The sequence below is a fragment of the Paramisgurnus dabryanus genome, chromosome 5 (assembly GCF_030506205.2).
Source record: "Paramisgurnus dabryanus chromosome 5, PD_genome_1.1, whole genome shotgun sequence".
Taxonomy (NCBI): domain Eukaryota; kingdom Metazoa; phylum Chordata; class Actinopteri; order Cypriniformes; family Cobitidae; genus Paramisgurnus; species Paramisgurnus dabryanus.
Genome location: NC_133341.1, coordinates 24,435,340 through 24,456,447, shown reverse-complemented (window position 1 = coordinate 24,456,447; position 21,108 = coordinate 24,435,340). Strand labels below are relative to the sequence as shown.

General features: G+C 37.2%; 2 protein-coding genes across 4 annotated transcripts; one reads left to right on the top strand and one right to left on the bottom strand.

Annotated features, from left to right (window-relative positions):
• The first annotated feature begins 194 nt into the window (after nucleotides 1–194).
• On the top strand, nucleotides 195–5,886 carry kat5a (K(lysine) acetyltransferase 5a). Of its 2 annotated transcripts, XM_065250505.2 has the most exons (15): nucleotides 195–275; nucleotides 382–448; nucleotides 747–815; nucleotides 924–1,060; nucleotides 1,419–1,490; nucleotides 2,020–2,181; nucleotides 2,286–2,354; nucleotides 2,725–2,787; nucleotides 3,093–3,341; nucleotides 3,458–3,547; nucleotides 3,995–4,135; nucleotides 4,637–4,730; nucleotides 5,128–5,287; nucleotides 5,385–5,466; nucleotides 5,568–5,886. In XM_065250505.2, exons 1-15 carry the CDS (start codon nucleotides 261–263, stop codon nucleotides 5,700–5,702), a joined length of 1,605 nt encoding a protein of 534 aa, XP_065106577.1. In that variant the 5' UTR covers nucleotides 195–260; the 3' UTR covers nucleotides 5,703–5,886. The 2 variants fall into 2 exon arrangements, with proteins under 2 accessions (XP_065106577.1, XP_065106578.1); XM_065250506.2 differs by lacking the exon at nucleotides 1,419–1,490.
• Nucleotides 5,887–7,195: 1,309 nt separating this feature from the next.
• On the bottom strand, nucleotides 7,196–18,171 carry mtmr2 (myotubularin related protein 2). 2 transcript variants are annotated; one of them, XM_065250502.1, is made up of 16 exons: nucleotides 17,977–18,171; nucleotides 17,454–17,514; nucleotides 17,327–17,350; nucleotides 17,036–17,099; nucleotides 16,737–16,831; nucleotides 16,321–16,425; nucleotides 16,139–16,243; nucleotides 15,962–16,045; nucleotides 13,306–13,455; nucleotides 13,013–13,201; nucleotides 12,758–12,943; nucleotides 12,475–12,681; nucleotides 12,237–12,329; nucleotides 12,033–12,146; nucleotides 7,988–8,164; nucleotides 7,196–7,894 (listed from the first exon to the last, which is right to left on the bottom strand). In XM_065250502.1, the coding sequence occupies exons 1-16, from the start codon at nucleotides 18,018–18,020 to the stop codon at nucleotides 7,730–7,732; spliced, it is 1,863 nt and encodes a 620-aa protein (XP_065106574.1). In that variant the 5' UTR covers nucleotides 18,021–18,171; the 3' UTR covers nucleotides 7,196–7,729. The 2 variants fall into 2 exon arrangements, with proteins under 2 accessions (XP_065106574.1, XP_065106575.1); XM_065250503.1 differs by lacking the exon at nucleotides 17,327–17,350.
• Nucleotides 18,172–21,108: the final 2,937 nt, after the last annotated feature.

Genomic DNA, 21,108 nt, shown 5'->3' with positions numbered 1-21,108 from the left:
TTTGTAATGTTCGTTCTATGCATCGCCAGTCCTGGTGCAAATCAGCTTTATAGAGTACTGCGCAGTTCATTCGGTGTTTTACATCAAAATACCGCGAGAGCGACTACAAAGCATACGTACCTGTCAACTCTGAAATTGCTCTCGCGATAGTTTAATATCACACACTGATCTGACAGCGCATCGCAGCATAAAGTCGAACACCTCTTATAGCTGCAGCCTCTGGTTGTAGTAACCCATAATTCTGTGCGGCAGACAAAAACATGGCTGACCCCTCAGTAAGTACACGGTCTTATTGCATTTTTTTAGTCTTAATTGGAATTCTAATCACATTTGCTTTATAGTTGTTGATCAGTGTTATTTATAAGTGTTATGTCTCCATAGGTTGATGTCGTTGAAGGCTGTCGTCTTCCTGTGCTGCGAAAAAATCAAGACAATGAAGACGAATGGCGTACGTATTAGCCCGCTAGCTCCTTCTAAGATGTAAACAAATACCAGGATCTACATTAAATTACATGTCAACGCACGAGCCTCACGTCTAAATACAATGTAATAACTTTAATAACCGCAATGTAATGAAAGTGCCGCTTTTTGGTCAACTTCTAAGCTATTAGAAAGGCAGTGTGCGTTGTGTTGTCTGCTGGTACATCGTAGTAATTTGTCGATATCGATTTCTAAACACTGTAGGTCACCTTAAAGGCTTTGACTGTATGCATGACTATGTAATTTGTCCTTTTGTGATTATATAGCTTTGGCTGAAATTCTCAGTGTGAAAGACAATCCTGGAAGAAAGCTCTACTATGTCCACTATATTGACTGTAAGTAGTTACAATTAACACTTTTTTTCCTTTTATATGTTATTATTAATACAATGATTTTGGTTTATGAAAGAACAGCTTATACTAATATCTATTGTTTGTTAAAAGTCAATAAGCGACTGGACGAATGGGTTACTCCAGATCGGCTGGACTTAAAGAAGCTCCAGTTTCCCAAAAAAGAGGCAAAGACTCCCACAAAGAACGGCTTGTCTGGGTCTCGCCCCAGCTCCCCAGAGAGAGATGTGGTAAGAGATTATAATCTATACTTGGTGACTGTAGATAGAAACCACCAAATACAATAGTTTTTTGTGTTTTGTAACTTAGATATTACCATCTGTGTTTCCATACGAAATCGTCTTGCTATGTGGAGAGAATAAAAAAGCACACACATGTATAGTTTAAATTATCCCCATTATATTTGCTAATTATGATGCTACTAAGACAAACAGTGTTAGGATTAGTATGATATTAAGTATGTGAACTAGACCATGCACCCACAATATAATCAATAATTTAAATATCTATGTCATACACTGATGTTTTCAGATTTTTTCATGCTTTTAAATCTTTTACCATCTTCTCTTCCTTTCTGTTCAAATTCAGAGGAAGAGTCTAGATCTCAACAACGTTCAGTGTGCTTCAGCTCCATCAAGAGGCAAAACCCTCCCCACACCGGTACAGACAAAACCTGACAATTGTACACTAATAAAAATATTGATCAATCTATTAAACAAGAGCTTCATGATTGGCCTAATTTAATACTAATATGAGTAAGCTCCTATTGCACGATTCAGTCAGTGTGAGGGATGATATTTTTGCCTCATCTCTGTATAAATGGCAAATACTTAAACAAAAATTAAAATATGCATTACATGATAATATAAGATACAATTTTACCAAGATATTACATACAAAGGAAAACATTTTGTTTTGTTAATTAAGCAAATTTGTTTCTAATGTGTATGTAAAAGCCTCCACTCTCCATAGCCAGATGCCATTGGTTGAAACATGTCATTATTCATTATTTTTTTTACCTTATTCGTTTTACAATACCATTATCACTTTATTTTAATTCATAAGGTAAGTGCAAGACGTTAACTTGTTGTTGTTGTTATTATTATTATTAATTTTTTTTAGATATACTTTTTAAGGATTTAGCGTTTAGACAAAGAAATAACAGACTTGTTTCTGTTTAAATTTACAGAAAAGGAAAGCAGAATCGGTCTCTTTGGCAACACAAGTTACTGCAGCGACTCCGGTGCCCTCGCTTCCTAGTTCTGCAGAGGCAAGTCAGGCCTCTGTCTTTCCAGCAATAAGAGATACGCCATTCATTAAATCCAGAGATGAGCATGAACAACTCACCACAGTAAGAAATAATTTGTGTTTAAAATAATTATTAATTATTATTATTAAAGCTTTTATGTGAAATATATATATATTTTTTCTCCCTCTGCTTTTTCCTCTTGAAAGAATGGCACACCACGACGTCTTATTCCTTCTCAACCGGGGAGAAAAAGAAAAAATTGCGGGACCGATGAGGTAGAACCTGCATCTACATTAAAACATTTCTTGGCACTACGTATTGCATTTCCTCCTGTAAAATCTGTTTTGTGCAAAATCTAATTAAAAATTTGGCAAAATTGTGTGGTACTTCACTTTTGCATCTTAACAAGACACTTGATAAAATGCATTTTCATCTAAATTTAGTCTTGCACAACCCATTTATTTCAATAAACTAAATAACATGAACACCAATAAAATGGCAAGTCAACATCTGAGTTTCAATCTCCCCTAGTACTTTAATCCCTAAAATTCATTTCAATGACACACTGCACTACTATCACCTGTCTACCTCCACTCTCAAGTAAAATGTCCCAAAGCTATGCAACCCCTTGTGTTTTTTTGCTAGATGGTAAAGGTGTTCCAGAATAACAACTCCCGCTGCTCCACCATCTATTTGCTGCCAGGAGAGGTCCGGCTCATTTATTTCCAATTCCCTTTGTTGTTTATGTGACACAGTAGAGGCTTAGGGCTGTTGTTAAATCTCAGGTTCTTTTAGAGAGATCAAATCAGTGGAACCTGCAAGTGCAATAGACTTGCCTAATGCAGAAATTGCACTAGAAATCTGTAATTGTTTTTTTTTTCTAATCAACTATCAAGGTAAGCCTTGCATAACTAGGACTTAAAGCCAAATTCCACTATATAATGAAGTACAAAGATTTTAATCTTGGATGGTGGTTTTTTGATAGATAACCAGTCTGTACTCTCTGGCTTCAGGATTCACAGGACAGTTCTGATGGCATCCCCACTGCTCCACGCATGACTGGTAGCTTGGTGTCAGACCGCAGTCATGATGACATCGTCACACGAATGAAGAACATAGACTGTATTGAGCTGGGCCGACACCGGCTGAAGCCTTGGTACTTTTCACCGTACCCACAGGAGCTCACCACCCTGCCTATTCTCTACCTCTGTGAATTTTGTCTCAAATACGTCAAGAGCCTAAAGTGTCTCCAAAGGCATCTGGTAAGAGTAATGTCAGCACTGTATTACTTTGGCTTTTGTAGATTTGATTTTGTTTAACTGTGCGTTTGTGTGTATAAGTGGCACTATATTTAATTACTCATGTTACACCCTTACAGACTAAATGCAACCTTAGGCATCCCCCAGGAAATGAGATCTACCGCAAAGGAACCATCTCATTTTTTGAGATAGATGGCAGAAAAAACAAGGTACCTAATTATAGCCAATTTATAACATTTTGCAAGATAAGTGTGAAAATAGCATTTAAACATAAATAAATTTTATTATGAGACTTGTTGAAGTAGCCAAACATTAAAAACCCTTTAACCCAGGGGTGGGCATTCCTGGTCCTGGAGGGCCACTGTCCTGCAAAGTTTAGCTCCAACCCTAATCAAACACACCTGAAAATCCCAATCAAAGGCTCAGTATGACTTGGAAATGACATTCAGGTGTGTTTGATTAGGGTTGGAGCTAAACTTTGCGGGACAGTGGCCCTCCAGGACCAGGAATGCCCACCCCTGCTTTAACCCCTTAAAGAAAGCTTGAAGAGAGTGTGCATTCCAAACTGATATCTTGAATGTTCGAAATAGTTAGTTGGGAAGATCTATGCCGTCTTGACTTGTCTGTTAAATCTGTGGTTCTCTTTGACTACACAGGCATATTCCCAAAATTTGTGTTTACTGGCCAAATGCTTCCTGGACCATAAGACTTTGTACTACGACACAGATCCTTTTCTCTTCTATGTTATGACAGAGTATGACCCAAAAGGTTTCCACATAGTTGGCTACTTCTCAAAGGTATATTCCAGCTCTACTTGCTCTCTTTTTTGTTTTTTATTCCTGTAGTTTATTTTAACCTCTTCTTGCATGCCTTGTATACACGCCTTGTATTTTAAATCGTGGAGTCAAAAGTTTTTTTAAGCAAAACATTTTCTAGGTTTTAAAGGATACTAAGGATAGTAAAATTCTGTTGTTACAAACATGTGTGCATTTCTTTGTCCTGATTATTTTGAGGAATGGTTGTAACCAAACCGTTTAGAAGCCCCATTGACTTCCATGGTAGGAAAAAATAATACTATGGAAGTCAATGGGGCTTCTGATCAGTTTGGTTACAAACATTCCTCAAAATATCTACCTTGGTGTCCGTCAGAAATGTATACAGGTTCATTTTTGAGGGAACTATCCCTTTTGAACTTAAACATTTCTGTGAATTTTATGCTTAAATCTTTAACTTCATGATTTATTAAGACCATGTTAATGTAGTAACGTTCATAAATATAATTTTCTTCTTTGTCACAGGAAAAGGAATCTACAGAAGACTACAATGTGGCCTGTATTTTGACGTTACCACCTTACCAAAGAAGAGGCTACGGCAAGCTGCTAATTGAATTTAGTACGTAGACTGAAAATCTTACTGCTTAGGGATAGTTCACCCAAAAATGAAAATTCTGTCATCATTTACTCAGCCTCATGTTGTTAGAAAAACTATATAAATTTGAATGATGAATGATGAACACAAAGGAAGATATTTTGAGAAATGTTTGTGGAACCCATTCACTTCTATAGTAAAAAAATAGAATACTATGGAAGTAAATGGGGTCCACAAACAGTTTGCTTACAAACATTTCTCAAAATATCTTCCTTTGTGTTCATCAAAACAACAAAATTTATACAGGTTTGACACAACATGAGAGTGAGAAAATGATGAAAGAATTTTTGGGTAAACTATCATGAGCCTTTTTTTCCCGAAATATTAAATGTTTGGGGGTTTGTTCACCTCTGTGTCCCAGGTTACGAGCTCTCAAAGGTGGAAGGTAGGACAGGTACTCCAGAAAAACCGCTGTCTGATCTGGGTTTGCTCTCCTACCGCTCATACTGGTCCCAGACCATTCTAGAGATCTTGATGGACCTCAAATCAGAGAATGGAGAACGACCACAGATTACCATCAAGTGTGTGCCATTCTCCATTTTGTTTTTTAATCTTTTTTCTTTTTAGATTGGCTTATTAGTGCTTTCTATATGTTGATTTGTAATATTGCTTTTTTAGTGAAATTAGTGAAATCACAAGCGTCAAGAAAGAGGATGTGATATCAACTCTTCAATACCTCAACCTCATCAATTATTACAAGGTAATGGATTATCACAAATCAATTCTGATTATCCATCTTTAAGATAAATATTCATGCCAAGAATATTGATCTTGATTAATTTAGTCCTTTTTTCTTTGCAGGGTCAGTATATCCTTACCCTATCCGAGGAAATAGTGGATGGCCACGAGCGGGCCATGCAGAAACGCCACCTCCGCATTGACCCCAAATGTTTGCATTTCACACCTAAAGACTGGAGCAAGAGGGGCAAGTGGTAAAAGACTGATTTTAAGGACAGCCCATCTCCCACATCAAGTCCTGTGACCGAAACAATTCCATTCAAAACTGTACATAATCTTCTGTATTTATGTACTTGTTTGTTTTTATATATAGCATACTTGTTTTAAATGTAACAATGTATCTGTGGCGTGTAAATAAACAGTTTACACTGTTTGTGAAACCGATGCTTGTTTGTAAGCTTCAAAGTTAAACAAATTACTTTGGATTAAAAGCATGCTACATGATAAGTAACTAACAATGTAAGTTTTAGTGATTATGGTATGGACTTTTTGTGACCTTTAGCAGGGGTTCCCAACCTTTTACATTGGGGGGGCACCTACATACTTATACTACCCAACACTCATGCACAGTGGTCTCCAACATGGTGCCAGCGGGCACACGGTTGCCCAGCAAAGCACATTTCATCAATAGCCTCAATTTAAATATTTATTTATTATATATTTTCTATACAATAGCTTGGCAGTTTATGTATTTCATGGTTCCCACGGTTCCTTATAAGTTTGTGAATCTGGGGGGAAAAATTCATGGCCCTGGGAAGTTTTTGAAAATATACATACATAGATACAGGTCATTAAAAGTGCTTGAATCTATTTTATGAAAGAAGTTTTCTGGAAAAAAATCCATATAATTCCCTGTGTAGTGTAGGATAATATCATAAAAATCTAGACTTTTTAAGCACACATGCCAAACTGTTCGCTTTAAATGCTTATATATTCTGTATGCAAATAATGATTCATACCAAAATGCTTTTTTTGCATAGTTGTGTTTGACAAATGAAAATGTCTCGGGTTACGTATGTAACTGCTGTTCCCTGAGAAGGGAACGAGACGCTGCATCTCCCTTGCCATACTTTCTGCATCCATGTAACGCCGTCTTTGGCAATATTTCAGATAGCGATATACAGGATGCTCCCGCGTCACCCTGTTTTTGTGGTTAGGCCTCACCATTGGTTGAATTTGATATACACATTCAGATGCACTTACCCCTGGAGGCGTTCCCAAAGTGTTACCGCAGTGACTCAGCTCAAGTTCCCGCTAAACAATGTATCTTGAAAGGTAACATGATGTAACCTTGCTCTCACTTGAAATGTGTCCCCATGGGTTTTGGACCTGGAAAGTCCTTGAATTTGAAGTTAACTAAAGTGTGGGAACCCTGGCATTTGTATGTATGTATGTACATTTTAAACAATGACACAACGTGAAATAATTTAATAAAGCATATTGGATCGACTTCAGGTTGGGAACCACATGCATAAAATTGATAAACAAATTAGTTTAAGTAATGTTTGAAAGCAGTCTGAAATACAGACTCTAAAAGTTAAAAAATAGTTTTTTAATAAAAAATTTACTTAGACCTGCCATGGACACAATTTTCATACACAAATAGATTTGTTACGCTGTACTCATAATTACTAAAATTATGGTTTGGTAATTTCACACTGTAAAACAATCTGTTTACACAACACACAATCCATTGGCAAGATACTGCAGGTGTTTTATTGCGGTTAACTCCTGTAGCATACAAAACTAAATTAGTATCAACAACACGCATTATTTGTCAGTGTTGTTAATCTGTAAGTAAAAGGTAGATTATGGTTAATATGAAATGAATGTGTCTGTATCTCTCTTTATACAATAAGGATAGTGTCAATATAAATGAGCCCAATAATTGATTGGAATTTCAAGTAAAGTCATCTGCATTTAAAACCCTCAAGCTGTAAGGACTTGCCCCAACTTCCTTCAGGTTTACAACGCTCAGCATACAATATAAGCCCTAATGTATTTCTAACATGTATTAATCCCTCCCCAGTCCTAATAAATGTATTAATATAATACCAGTTTCAAGCAGTTTAGTGATTAAAAGCTTTCTCCATCCAGCCAGCTGGTAGCAGCAAAGTGAATGTTAGTGTGTGGATTACCATCAGTCGTTGGTCACCGCAAGTAATATAAGAAACCGTGTGACACTCTTACACAGTGCATGGAGATCTAGAGTAGTTCTGGAGTGCTCATACAAAGGTTTGCACAGGCGTGATGGAGCGAGTAGGAGACCCGGCCCTCTCAGAGGATGAAGAAGCCGTGCGATTGGTTGCCTCGCGCTGTAGCTCTTCCATCCTCTTCTGAAGTTCTGCTCGTTTGACTAGCAGCTCCTTGCAGCGTTGATGGACTGGCTCCTAAATACAAAAACCACCACAGTTCAGTACAGTATCAAACATGTTTAGGATTACTTTTGCTTAAGTTAATAATAACTGCTTGCATATGGGTACCTGTGGCCGCATACGAGGGTTCCAGCGGATGTAGTAAGAGACCCAGAGCTGGAGATGTCGGATACCGACAGTGGGGAAAAGGACATGGGAAGGGTAGTGCACATACAGTGGATTCACAAACTCCTCCAGCTGACTGTTCACTAATGACCAAAGTGACACAGTGCGCTTTGGCACTTCCTGAACACAAACATATGCGTCACTAACCAATACAAAGTTACTTGGAGATAGTTCACCCAAAAAAAATGAAAATTCGGTCATCATTTTCTCATCCTCATGTTGTTCTGAACCTGTTTGAATTTTTTTTTTTCTAGTAAACACAAAAGAAGATATGTTGATAGGAAAACAAATATTATGGAAGAATTGTGATAAATGATTAAGAAAATACTACAGATAAATGATGGTAACTAAGCACACCACTTCCATAGTAGGAAAAGCAAATACAATGGAATTCAATGGGTACCGTCAACTGTGTGCATTTAAAAAAATATCTTCATCATCATTGATCAAAATACTTCAAAATAGTAGAAAAACAAATGAAGAGTTTGGTTCCAAACGCAATAAATCCATTTTGACTTAATTTCGGTAAAACGTGTTTTCTATACCAAGAAAGTGACAAAATGAAAACTACTATTTTCAGTTACAAACTTTTACATAGGATCTTTAGGTTATAAAAACATTGAAAATCAAATTATGGATAAAATTTTTTAAGATTTATTATAAAATTCAATAAATCCATGCCAAGTTTTTTTCTAAATTCTATAAATCTATTGAATCAATATATAAATGTGCATTCATCTTTGCCATGATATATGTATTTAGTTGACTAGTGCTATACACAGATTAAAAAATAAACATTTATGGCATTAATCAATTTGTCAATTTTCTTAATTTGTCATATTAAGAACACTGTCATTGCTGCTGTTATACAAACATAATATGTCAGATTACAAGTTGCCCATAGATGGCTGCACGGTAGTGGCACGGTAGTGCCATCTTCCACGGTTAAGAAACTGCGATCACAAAATTCTGGTTACTTAATTATCCTTAGAATATCAAAAGTGTCTAAAGGTGGTAGATCCTTTTCCTACTTGGCCCCTAAGCTCTGGAATGATTTACCAAATAATGTTCGAGTATCAGACACAGTCGAGCAATTTAAATCTAAACTTAAGACATTCTTCTTTAACAAAGCACTCACATACCTCATATGGGTAATATACTATTGCCGCAATAGTTAGCCTGGAACCGAGCTGACTTACACCACTATAATGTATGACACTTGCATTACATGCGAACGCTAATAGAATTCTGTTTTTGTCTCCCTGTCTCGTCCTTGACCCGGAGGACAATGAGACAAACAGACCCAGTTCCTGCTGCTGTGAACGTCATCGCACCACTGATCTACTGGCTGTCCTTCAACGTGATGCCCAGCATTATAAATATAAATATATATTAATTTCTCCCAAGGGTTTTTTGTCCTTCTAGGATTTTTTCCCACTGGGTTCTCTCCTAGGGGTTTTTTCGTCCCAGGGAGAGTCAGCCAACTTTGGCTTAACTTAGCACTGTACTGTATACGTTACATTATTAATACGCTTGCTTGTACGGTTTATTTTTAGCCGCTAAATTCTACTTATATTATCTATTGATTTTCTGTGTTCTCCTCTACATCTACTCATGTAAAGCTGCTTTGCAACAATTAACAATTGTGAAAAGCGCTATATAAATGAAATTGAATTGAATTATACTTGGGATGTCAGCTGTAAAATGTTTTGGTCCTGCTCAATTTTCATTGCCTTTGAGTAAAATAATGGAAAGTTTTTCATAAGATCCCCTGGGGTCAATGTGTTGGCATAACAGAAGCTTGATACTGTCGTGTGAGAACAAACAGCCGGCACTTTTCCTTCGCCCGAGTGGCTTTCATGTAAATTATTTGATTTTAATAGCTTTCATTTCTTCCTCACCACAGAAAACCACCACAGGTTTAGCAATGCCATCAAAGTATTATTTTGGTTTTGTTTGTTTGTTGATCATGAAGTACAAAGTAGATGAGGAAAACTAGGATTCCGTGTGTATTCAACGCGCCGCCATTGTTGTTTACAATGCATGGAATGGTGCGCTGTGATTTGTTAAGCGGATTTATTGCATTCTGCAGAAGAGGAGGAGTGACGTTTATCGCGGTTTGGGAAAAAGGGCAAAAAAAATTACAGAATAACACAGCGGATATTGGATTTTGCGTAAAATTAAGAATTTACTTTTTAATACTGACCAGATACAATACCGATTTTGACTAATTTAAAAAAAAGGCGTTTATCATGTTTTGGAACCAAACTCTTCAAATAATATGGAAGTCAATGGTTACAATTAATTGTGTGCTTACAATCATTTATCAAAATATCTTCTTTTGTTTTCATCAGAAAAAGGAAATTCATACAGGTTTAGAACAACATGAGTATGAGAAAATGATGACAGAATTTTCATTTTTGGGTGAACTATCCTTTATGCTCCATAAGTTTGATGCTTTTGTAAGTTACACAAATGAGCAAAGTCGTAATTTTTAAAGGGATGGGGTAGAATACAAATTTCCCAAAATTTTAATTATTGTGAAAACTAGATTAATATATAGACCCTTTCGGCAGTAACAACATAAACAAAAAAACAAACAAACAGCTAAGCTCCATAAAGAATCAATAACAACAGTCCATTTAGACCTTGTTCATGCTGTCAGTCCAAATCCAATTTCGGTGCATATCCGGGGGATTTTTATCCGTTTCAGGCTACATTCAGAGGTGGTTTGAAATCTGTTTCATATCGCATTTTGGAAATTCATTTCAGTCCGCTCTGATCACATTTGTGTAGCTTTTTGGTTATGTCATGCTGTCACGTCACGTAAACCGAACCCCAGCGCAAACTTTGGAACAGTCACTCCACACATGCATGCTTTTACCTCTTTGTGCCTCTGCTGCTTGCTGACGAAATGATAGGGGTGTTTGGGAAAGTCCATGTATTGGGGAATATAGTTTCTACAATGTCAGACGTCGAGGCAGATTGTCGTGCCAGCGTGACCTCATTGCCATAGAAACAGTGCAGATAATCTGGAACATGGCAGAAAGCTACAGGACGGACAGATCGGATCTGAACAGTGGTGATACAAAAAATAGACAATGAATCTGTCAAATCGGATATGCATCAAATTGGGATACGGACTGACGGTGTTAACAAGGTATTAGAGTAGTTTATTTCTGATAACAAGCTAAATAAACAACAATTAGAATTGCCTAAGTTCATAGCTAATGCTGGGTACACACCAAAAGATAATCGGGCTGATTTTCGGCCAATTCACCCCTTCTGATAATCCTAGCTATGTCCCGATTATCTTGATGGTTCTACAGATTATTTTATCAGATTTTCCCTTGGTGCGAGGTGTGTTAAGAGTGTCCGAAATCCTGGGGGGAATCCAGAGGACAAACGTGCGCACACTCTTGAGAATATCACGTGAAACAAAACAATATCCAATCAGAAAGCGAGATGATGAAAGATGGAAGCAGTCATGGTGCAGCACGAAGTGAAATTGATGCAAAGTGAACTTTTAGAGACCATGTTCCTGCTGTCTCCATGACTTCACCCAAACCCTTCTCTTTTTTTCCCTTGAATTTTCTGTGAAAATCATTTCAAACACTATCATTGAAAATTCTTCCTGGTTGAAAATCTGTTTGTGTGTGGTGTGCTGTATTTGACACATCATGGCACACCACACACTATAGGAGCAAAACAGTTAAATCTAGGATTGTCGTCTAATACATTTTGAAAGCTTATAAGATGTAAAAAATCTTTTGGTGTGTACCCAGCATAAAGCGCATCAAAAACTAAACTGAGCTAACGTTACTCTGTTAATTGTATACTATATAAGTATACAGATCAGTTTAGCCACTAGCCAGACCATTAAACAAAACGAGACGGGAAAAAAAGTTCTGCCAGACGCTTAACCGCGACAATGCATGTGCGACCGAAACTGTCTATAAAAGGTGCACACACACACGCATGCTTTTACCTCTTTGTGCCTCTGCTGCTCGCTGTTACACAGAAATGTCCCAAAAAGGCAGCTGTAGAGGTGATCCAGTATTGTAATAAGGAAATACTCATTAAACTCAAAAGCTGCAGGAAACTACATAGACAAGAAAAAAAAACTGTTTCAGTAACAAAAGACATTTCAAATGTAAATATGTAATTGTTACTGTAGGTATTTTGCAGTCACCTGTCTGGTCATCTGCCAGACGCAGTCAAGAAACTGCACAAAGACTGGGGAGCGATCAGCATCTGTGTGATTCTTATCACCATGACCAAGTCTCTGCACACATAAACAAACACAAATATATACATTATGACTATTTAACAAATTACATTTCATTTTTGACATTAATAAAACAACATTTTCAGGGAACTACTATTTTAATAGTGAGTTTTGAGCACATATATGTGTGTGGTCTACTGACCTGTTGGAAACGATGCCCAAAGCTGACCCACTCTTTCTCCAGCAGTATCTGAAAGCCCCGAATGGTTCTGTAATATGAGTCCAGCATTATCAGGGCCAGTGAGGTGAGCTGAGCCGTTCGGTCCCAGCCATCGCTGCAGTGAACCACCACTGAGGTTTTCCCAGACTCCACCTTATCAGCTATCCTTAAAGCTCCTGCAAGAATTACCTATCACACAACCAAACTTTAGTGCCAGCTCGTTTTTGACATGAAGGAAGTGTGATGCAGAAGTTTGACTTCTCACTTTGATATGTTCCAGCCAGTGGGTTGACTCAAGGTTGGAAAGCCAGTGCAATTCCTCAATGTTGGGGTAGACGACCTCCTTCAGTTTCCGCAGTGACTCTCGCATTACATGAATGTTATGGATATCCAAAAACACCAGTTCGGCGTTCTGATAAGCATCTTCACTTTCAAACCCCCCTCCCTTCATCTGAAAAAGAGATGGATGCAGTTTTCAACTGAAATACACATAGAAAAAATAAAGCAACTCAGTGTTTACCTTGTTGGCTGCAGCATTCACACTGGGTCTGGCATCAAATATGAAAAGTTTGTGTGATTGTGCATTTGCATCCATGATGGCCTGAAGGAACTTCTCATCTTCTTTGCAGCGCCGGCCGTTCTGGCCCACCATCGGCTGACTGGACCGAACCACCGTGGCCTGACTCTCTGGGTGAATCCATGAAAGAACCTAAACCAGATGAGAAATATTCAGTCTGTGTGCATTTTCTGCCAGTAAATAAACAAATCACACATGCAAAAAAGCAGAACTAGGGTTAGAGTTATGTCACTGACAGGGATGCGGCCTTTGGCCCTGAAGCTAGCGACACGCTGCAGTTCATCATCGGTGATGGTTACAGGGACAACTAGTGCTGCTGGGTAGGAATCACACAGCTCATAGTGATCATTGATTTTAGCGATTCTCCAGCTTTCATTCGGAAGACCCTATAGAGACAGACACAAAGGTATCATTAAATTGACCCCTTCAGAGTAATACAAAATCCCACAATTCCTGTGTTGACTGTATATTTTCCCTTTAAATAGAATTTATTCCCAAGAAAACCCGCCTGTGAAAACCCAGCTTAAAGGAATATTCCATTTTCTTAAAAGAAAAATACAGATAATTTACTCACCACCATGTCATCCAAAATGTTGATGTCTTTCTTTGTTCAGTCGAGAAGAAATTATGTTTTTTGAGGAAAACATTCCAGGATTTTTCTCATTTTAATGGACTTTAATAGACACCAACAATTAACACTTAAAGGCGGAGTCCATGATGTTTGAAAGCCAGTGTTGATATTTGAAATCGCCTAAACAAACACGCCCCTACCCCAATAGAATCTGGACCTTCTGTTGATAGACCCGCCCCACACATACGCAACCCGGCATTTGATTTGATTTGATTGGCTATAAGTGTGTTTTGGTAGTCGGCCCGTCTCCTTTTCCAAACCGTTTTTCAAACATCGTGGACTCCGCCTTTAACTCAACACGTAACAGTTTTTTTCAACAGAGTTTCAAAGGACTATAAACGATCCCAAACGAGGCATACGGGTCTTATCTAGCAAAACAATTGTCATTTTTGACAATAAAAATAACAAATATACACTTTTTAAGCACAACTTCTCGTCTAGAATGTAAATGCGTAGTGACGTAGGGAGGTCACGTGTTACACATATGAAATGCACATTTGCGGACCATTGTAAACAATAAACTGACACAAAGACATTAATTAGTATCAGTTGACATACAACAACGTAGGAACGGTCCTCTTTCTCAACACTTGTAAACACTGGGGCGGAGTTTCGCGTTCGTCCTATGTGACCTCTTGACGTCATGACGTATTGCGTGGGGTCACGTTGGCGCATCACGACCGGATCTAAACGAGAAGTTGTGCTTTAAAAGTGTATATTTGTTATTTTTATTGTCAAAAATGACAATTGTTTTGCTAGATAAGACCCTTATGCCTTGTTTGGGATCATTTAGAGTCCTTTGAAACTCCGTTGAAAAAAACTGTTACGTGTTGATTTAAGTGTATTGTTGGTGTCTATTAAAGTCCATTAAAATGAGAAAAATCCTGCAATGTTTTCCTCAAAAAAAAACATAATTTCTTCTCGACTGAACAAAGAAAGACATCAACATTTTGGATGACATGGTGGTGAGTAAATTATCTGGATTTTTCTTTTAAGAAAATGGAATATTCCTTTAAAGGGATAGTTCACCGAAAAATGAAAATTCTGTCATCATTCAAACCACTGATATACTGGCCTTCCATCATCGTGATGCCCAGTCGATGTTGGACCAGCGACCGCTTCTCTTTAGCTTGAATATAAATTATTAAAACATTTCATTTGATATAGTATTCAATACATAGTAAATCCTCTAAAACAGTGTTTCCCAACCTTTTTTCTGCCAACGGCACAGTTTTGATAAGTAAAAAAACATACGGCACACCACTATTAACAAATCTGCACAAACCTGTATTGCAATGCTTAAATGACTTGTTTAACTGGAATATTATACTGTATTCAAAGTAGTATTCACATTTAATGCAACCTGGTAACTCAGCAACCTGGTAGCTAGCTTCGAGCGCTTTTTCAAGCACTGTGGCACTGTTATTTTTCCACGGCACACCAAACAAGTGGTCACGGCACAGTGGTTGGGAAACACTGCTCTAAGATCAGCTAAGTCTGGCTCTCTCTCAAGGGTTTTTTTCCCATAAGGTGTTTTCTCCTAGGAGTTTTTTCAACCCCGGGGGTCAGCTGACATAAGCTTAACTTAGAACTACGTTACATTGCATTACGTTACACATACGTTACATTATTACTTTGCTCACTAGTACATTTTAATCTCAGCCGCTGTACGTTGTTATTTGGCTGTCCTATGATTTTCTCCTGTTTTTATTAATGTAAAGTTGCTTTGAAACAATTAAACAATTGTAAAAGTGCTATATAAATAACATTTAATTTAATTAATGAATTTACTCACCCTCAAGTTGTTCCAAACTTGTATACATTTATTTGTTCTACTGAATACAAAGGAAGATATTTTGAAGAATGTTTATAACCATATAGATCTGGGGCACCACTGACTTCAGTATTAGCAAAAATAAATAAATACAGAAGTGAATGGAGCCCCAGGTCTATTCTGTGTTTGGTTATTAACATTTTTCAAAAATCTTCATTTGTGTTCAGCAGAACAAAGACATTTATTCAGGTTTGGAACAACAAATGATTTTTAATATGAAATTATTTTTTATATTTTGGTGAACTATCGCTTTAATTCCATTTATTTGTGATTTACTGTTTTCTACATGAAATCATTATACATAATGTAAAGAACATTCTGTGAAAATCTAACCTTGTTATGAAAAATCAAAATCAATGAGTGAAATCAAATGTTGATGCTCTACCTGAATTTCACAGACAATGTCACTAATAAGCACACACTGTACCTGTCTCTTGTATTCAGCCAGTGGATCATAAACCCTCCATCCATTCTCAGGAAACACCTGCTTGTACTCGAATGCAAAGAGTGACTAGACAAATAAGAAATGAAGAAGGTAAAGAAAGAGTTACTTTTTTATAAGCTTACATACTAACAATTCCCTTTATATCATTGCCACTCTCACCATGTTGTTTGAAACTGGAAAAGCAAACTTTATTAAGACTTCAAACACCGATTTCTTAAGTGTGTCTTCTGGCTCCTTGTGCACAAAACGCAGGGTCCTCATATCCTACAACACACAGACACATTCATGAAGTAAATAGGCAGAAATTGAAGCATGTGGTAAATGCGTCCAAGCTCAAATACCTTGCAGACTAGGCCAAATGAGACGTCTCCTCTGCTGGTCGCTGCTCCGATCTTCTCTACTTTGCTTAAAACCCCCAGTGGTAGATCCAGTATAAACACTGGCTCCTAAACACAAATACAAAAGCTTTTAGTTTAAAAACTCTTACCAGTGGCCGGTTGCATAAAACTTTAAGACTAGTCTTAAAAGTTAGTCATTAATTTTTTTCTTCAAGACTGATCATAACTGTTTTAAGTATGTTACATAAAAAGGTAGATTGGTATAATTTAAATCCAAATAATAAGACTGATTAGCCCTAACTAATTGCTAGTTAATCACAATCATTCTTAAGACACAGTCTTAACATCACGGCTATGTTTATGCAACCGGCCACAGCTCTCAGCACCTTATAAACACAGTATGTGTGCATGAGTCTTACCCTGTCGGTAGATCTAAAAAACAGTCTGTAGTTGGTGACGGTTAATGATCCTCTAACCGGCCCAATAAATGGACAAATATAAGTCACATCTTTAGCTGCGGACAACACAATGAACACACCTATTAAAACCATCAGAATAACTTGCGTTGTAGTAATTTACATTAGTAAAGTGCACGCCCTCCACAAAATCTCTGTGAATGTTTATTAAATATTTTTCATAGTTAAATGCTTTCTGTAGCCAATAGGAATGTAGTACAATCTATAACACTTAAACAATGCAGATTATGCTTGAGACATACCAGCATCCTGAATCTTCTCCTGTGGTAGAAGTGGAAGTTCATCTTTTCTGGGGTCCTTTTGAACCTGAATACATAAGAACATGAGATCCATCCATCTATCCATCAACTGTAATAAATAGTGTACTATACTTTATTATTTACAATGGTAAGGTTCAAAAACACTATTTTACTGTGTATTAGTTATAGTAAATTCTTGTATTTGCACTGTTACAGTATTTTTCATGTGGGTAGGATTAAGCGAAAGTTGAGCATGGTGTATTAATACTTTTACCTAATATATAATGTTAATACCTTTTCAAGTGCCCTTCCTTTAGACTACAAGGAAGAAACAGAAAAAAATTAGGTTTAGTGCATTGAAATTAGTAAGAACATGCAGAGGTTTTAGTAAGGGGGTGCAAAATGTTTGGTTCTGACTGACCCGCAGCTCAGCATCTGAAAGTCTGGGGCCACTCGAACGGTCCGAGCGGGTCGTTGTAGAGCTTGAAGAAAATAAGAGACAAATTAAATACCTGTTTACATCAAGAATTAATATAACGTCAACGGAACGGACGAATAACGTCAATTGTAAGCTCGCGCGCTGTTGTTTTACAGTCATGATTCACGAATGCAACGAGCCCTTTAATACTGAATGGATTTTGATTGGCTGTCAGTGTGTTATCATTCACACTCTGGAAAAAAACGCCCTGAAAGTGATCACAACGATATTGTCCCTCTGTTTCGTGATTTTAAACGATTTTAAAACATAGTTATCGTCATTTCAGTGAACAGGCCTTCTTAACATTATCACAGTTTATCTGCTGAGCTCCAAATCTTACTTTAATATCCTTCAGCGTGTCGTACATACGAACAAAAAAGAAAACTGCGAACATTTAAGACTAGATTTATTCAGAAATATGTGTAAGAGAGAATCTAGAACGTTTATGTTGTATTGTTAACGTTACCTGCATAGCGACTCCACGCTGTCCACACTGCCGCTCTCCTCCATCCCGAACCGGCAGAACCGCGACACTGACAATAATGTTGTGAAGCGCTATAAACTTTTTAAAACTAGTGACTGCACTGTACGGAAACTCACCCACCGCAAACACCGGAAGCTGCCATGTCTTCCCACAATTCCTCTAGGTGGGGCTGGTCATCGTGCGCGCGCGTCCGTTTGGAGTTTGGTGTGGCTTGCGCGCGTGCGTGCGTGTTGCTAAGAACCACTCTAGTGGTTCAATATCACTCTAGTGAATTTAAACCAATGTAATGTATGTTTCTGATCATTCTTGTTATTTTATTGACTAGATAATTCTTGTTATTTTATTAATTAATTCCACCACAATGTCAATGGGTCAAATCAAATCCCTTTGGCACGTGCAGTGAAAGTCTTGAGTGCGGATGCAGAATCCAATCAGATACACAAAAGATATACACAATAAATATTCACACACAAAAAATATGCAGTAAACAACAACACATTAACAATGAAAACATCAGTTTTCCAGACAGAGTTTAAATAAATGACTAAATATATAAGGACATTTTTACAAACATTCATTACATAAAACAATGGTGTGCATCTTGAGACAAAACATGGCACTGATGATATGTTAGCACCTTGTTTTTAAATTAAGACACCTCAAACATTCATTTTAGTCAGGGACTAGGATAAGCCCTGTCCGGGAAACCACCCCATATTCATTCAACCAACATTAAACGTTTTTGCAAGTAAGATCCAAAAGTCTGGATTTAGCTAAATCCTGTTATAGTCTTAGTGTGTGCCTTTTAATACCTCTATATATAGCCTAAAGGACATGCACCACATCAGTAAATGCCATACTGTTGTGCGAATTGTGTATTATGTAATCACTTTTGTTTTTATATAACTCATTTGAATATTCCTAATTTTTGAAGATGCTGTAGCTGTACCCTTGCGAAAATTAACCATAGTGGTAAAAGTGTAGTAACCATGTTTTTTTTTGTGTGTATTGCTAGCAAAACTTTGGTTTTACTACAGTGACCATATGGATATAGAATTTTTTTATATGGACCATATGGATATAGAATTGTTTATTTTCATAAGAGTAATGCTTTTAAGTATTTTACATATGCATATATTAATGTTAATGTGTCTATATAGGCTATAGTGTAGATTCTCAAGTCTTTCTGAGAAACGATGTGTGTTTAATGTTTAAACATTAATGTTTGCACATTGTTAAGTAACCTGTGTGTGTGTGTGTGTGTGTGTGTGTGTGTGCGTGTGTGTGTGCGTGTGTGTGTGCGTGTGAGTGTGCGTGTGCGTGTGCGTGTGTGTGTGTGTGTGTGTACGGGTAATTATCACATTGTGGGGACCAATTGTCCTCACAAAGAAAGGAATACCAGTATTTTTGTGACCTTGTGGGGACATTTTGAGGTCCCCAAGAGGAAACAAGGTTATAAATCAAACAGAGTAATGTTTATTGAAAATCTAAGGTACAACAAAGTTTTCTGTGATGGTTGGGGTTAGGCAGGGGAAGGGAATATAATTTACAGTTTGTACAGTATAAAATGTATTACGTCTATGGAATGTCCCCACAAAACATGGAAACCAGAATGTGTGTGTGTGTGTGTGTGTGTGTGTGTGTGTGTGTGTGTGTGTGTGTGTGTGTGTGTGTGTGTGTGTGTGTGTGTGTGTGTGTGTGTGTGTGTGTGTGTGTGTGTGTGTGTGTGTGTGTGTGTGTGTGGTGTGGGTGTGTGTGTGGGTGTGGGTGTGTCATGAGAGAAGTTGATAAAATAATAATAAAAAATTGGCACAGTAAAAACCAGTAAATTATAATAATTATTTAATAATTAATAAAAAAAAAAATTGTGATGTGCCATCAGTTGTGGTCTTGACTGGTTTTTAAATAAAATTCTGAGTCCTCTTCGTCTGAGACCGAGACGAGACCAAGTTAAAATGCGGTCGATTCTGAGACGAGACCAAGACCTTTAAAAAGTGGTCTCAAGACAGGTAAGACCTAGACAGATCTCGGGTACTACAACACTAATGTCTCCAGAATTTACACACAAATTTTACATGAATCTTTACAGATCAGACTTATTAATTTTTTATCCATATTATGCTTAACCATTCAATTATTGTGCCCTGAATGATTTAAAGGATAAAAATGTCATTCTAGCCCATGTAGCTCAGTGTTTCTCAACCTGGGGGCTAAAAAAAATACATAAAATAAAACAATACAAGCATTAAAATAAACTGAACTAACAATTCATATATTTCTTAGTGTTTGGTATTGTTTTTATAACAAATGTACATCTACCTATGCTCTCACATAATTGAAGAGTTCGGTTCCAAAATGGGATAAGTTTTTAAAACTTTTCAAAAATCTCGTTTGGACACAGGGGGTGGACTTGAAATTAAAACGTTTGAGATCCACTGACTGTGAACATTTTATATTGTCTCCCTGATCTGACAGACCTGCATGAAGTCAAACATTCTGTAAATAATAAATACGACAATGCAATCTAATTGGTTAAAATGCTGCCTGCAGGTATTTATAATAGCGCTGTTTTCTAGCTAATATTTTATCAACGCCCACGCTCTTCTTTAAGACGTCATAAAAAGAACGTTCCATGCGGTTTCCATGGAACGTTCTTTTTATGACGTCTTAAAGAAGAGCGTGGGCGTTCTGAGGGTATATAAAGCGCAGCTTTCCCCGAATCTAGTCATTCTGACTGAGGTAAGTATCAACGGATTGGTAAACTTCTGAGACACCGTTAAATACTCAAAGGTAAAGCGGTTAGAAAACATTGTTTACTCGTCGAAGAAATACTGGTGTTAGATGTTGTTCTATATTTAACGTTATATATTTAACTATTATTTTATTTAATATTTAAATATTAAACTTAATGTTAGATGCTAATACAAGGTACTGTTACGAGCTAGGAGCTACCGTATAAAACAATAACACGATTTTAAAATGACCAGGCAGCGATTTGTAAGTTAAATTACTAAAACGTTTTTAAAACAACCCCATCCTGATTGAGATTTGCCACCGTTGTGTTTGGTGTTTGCCCTTAGATTCTTTGATTTTTTTTTCTTAACTCAGGTGCAG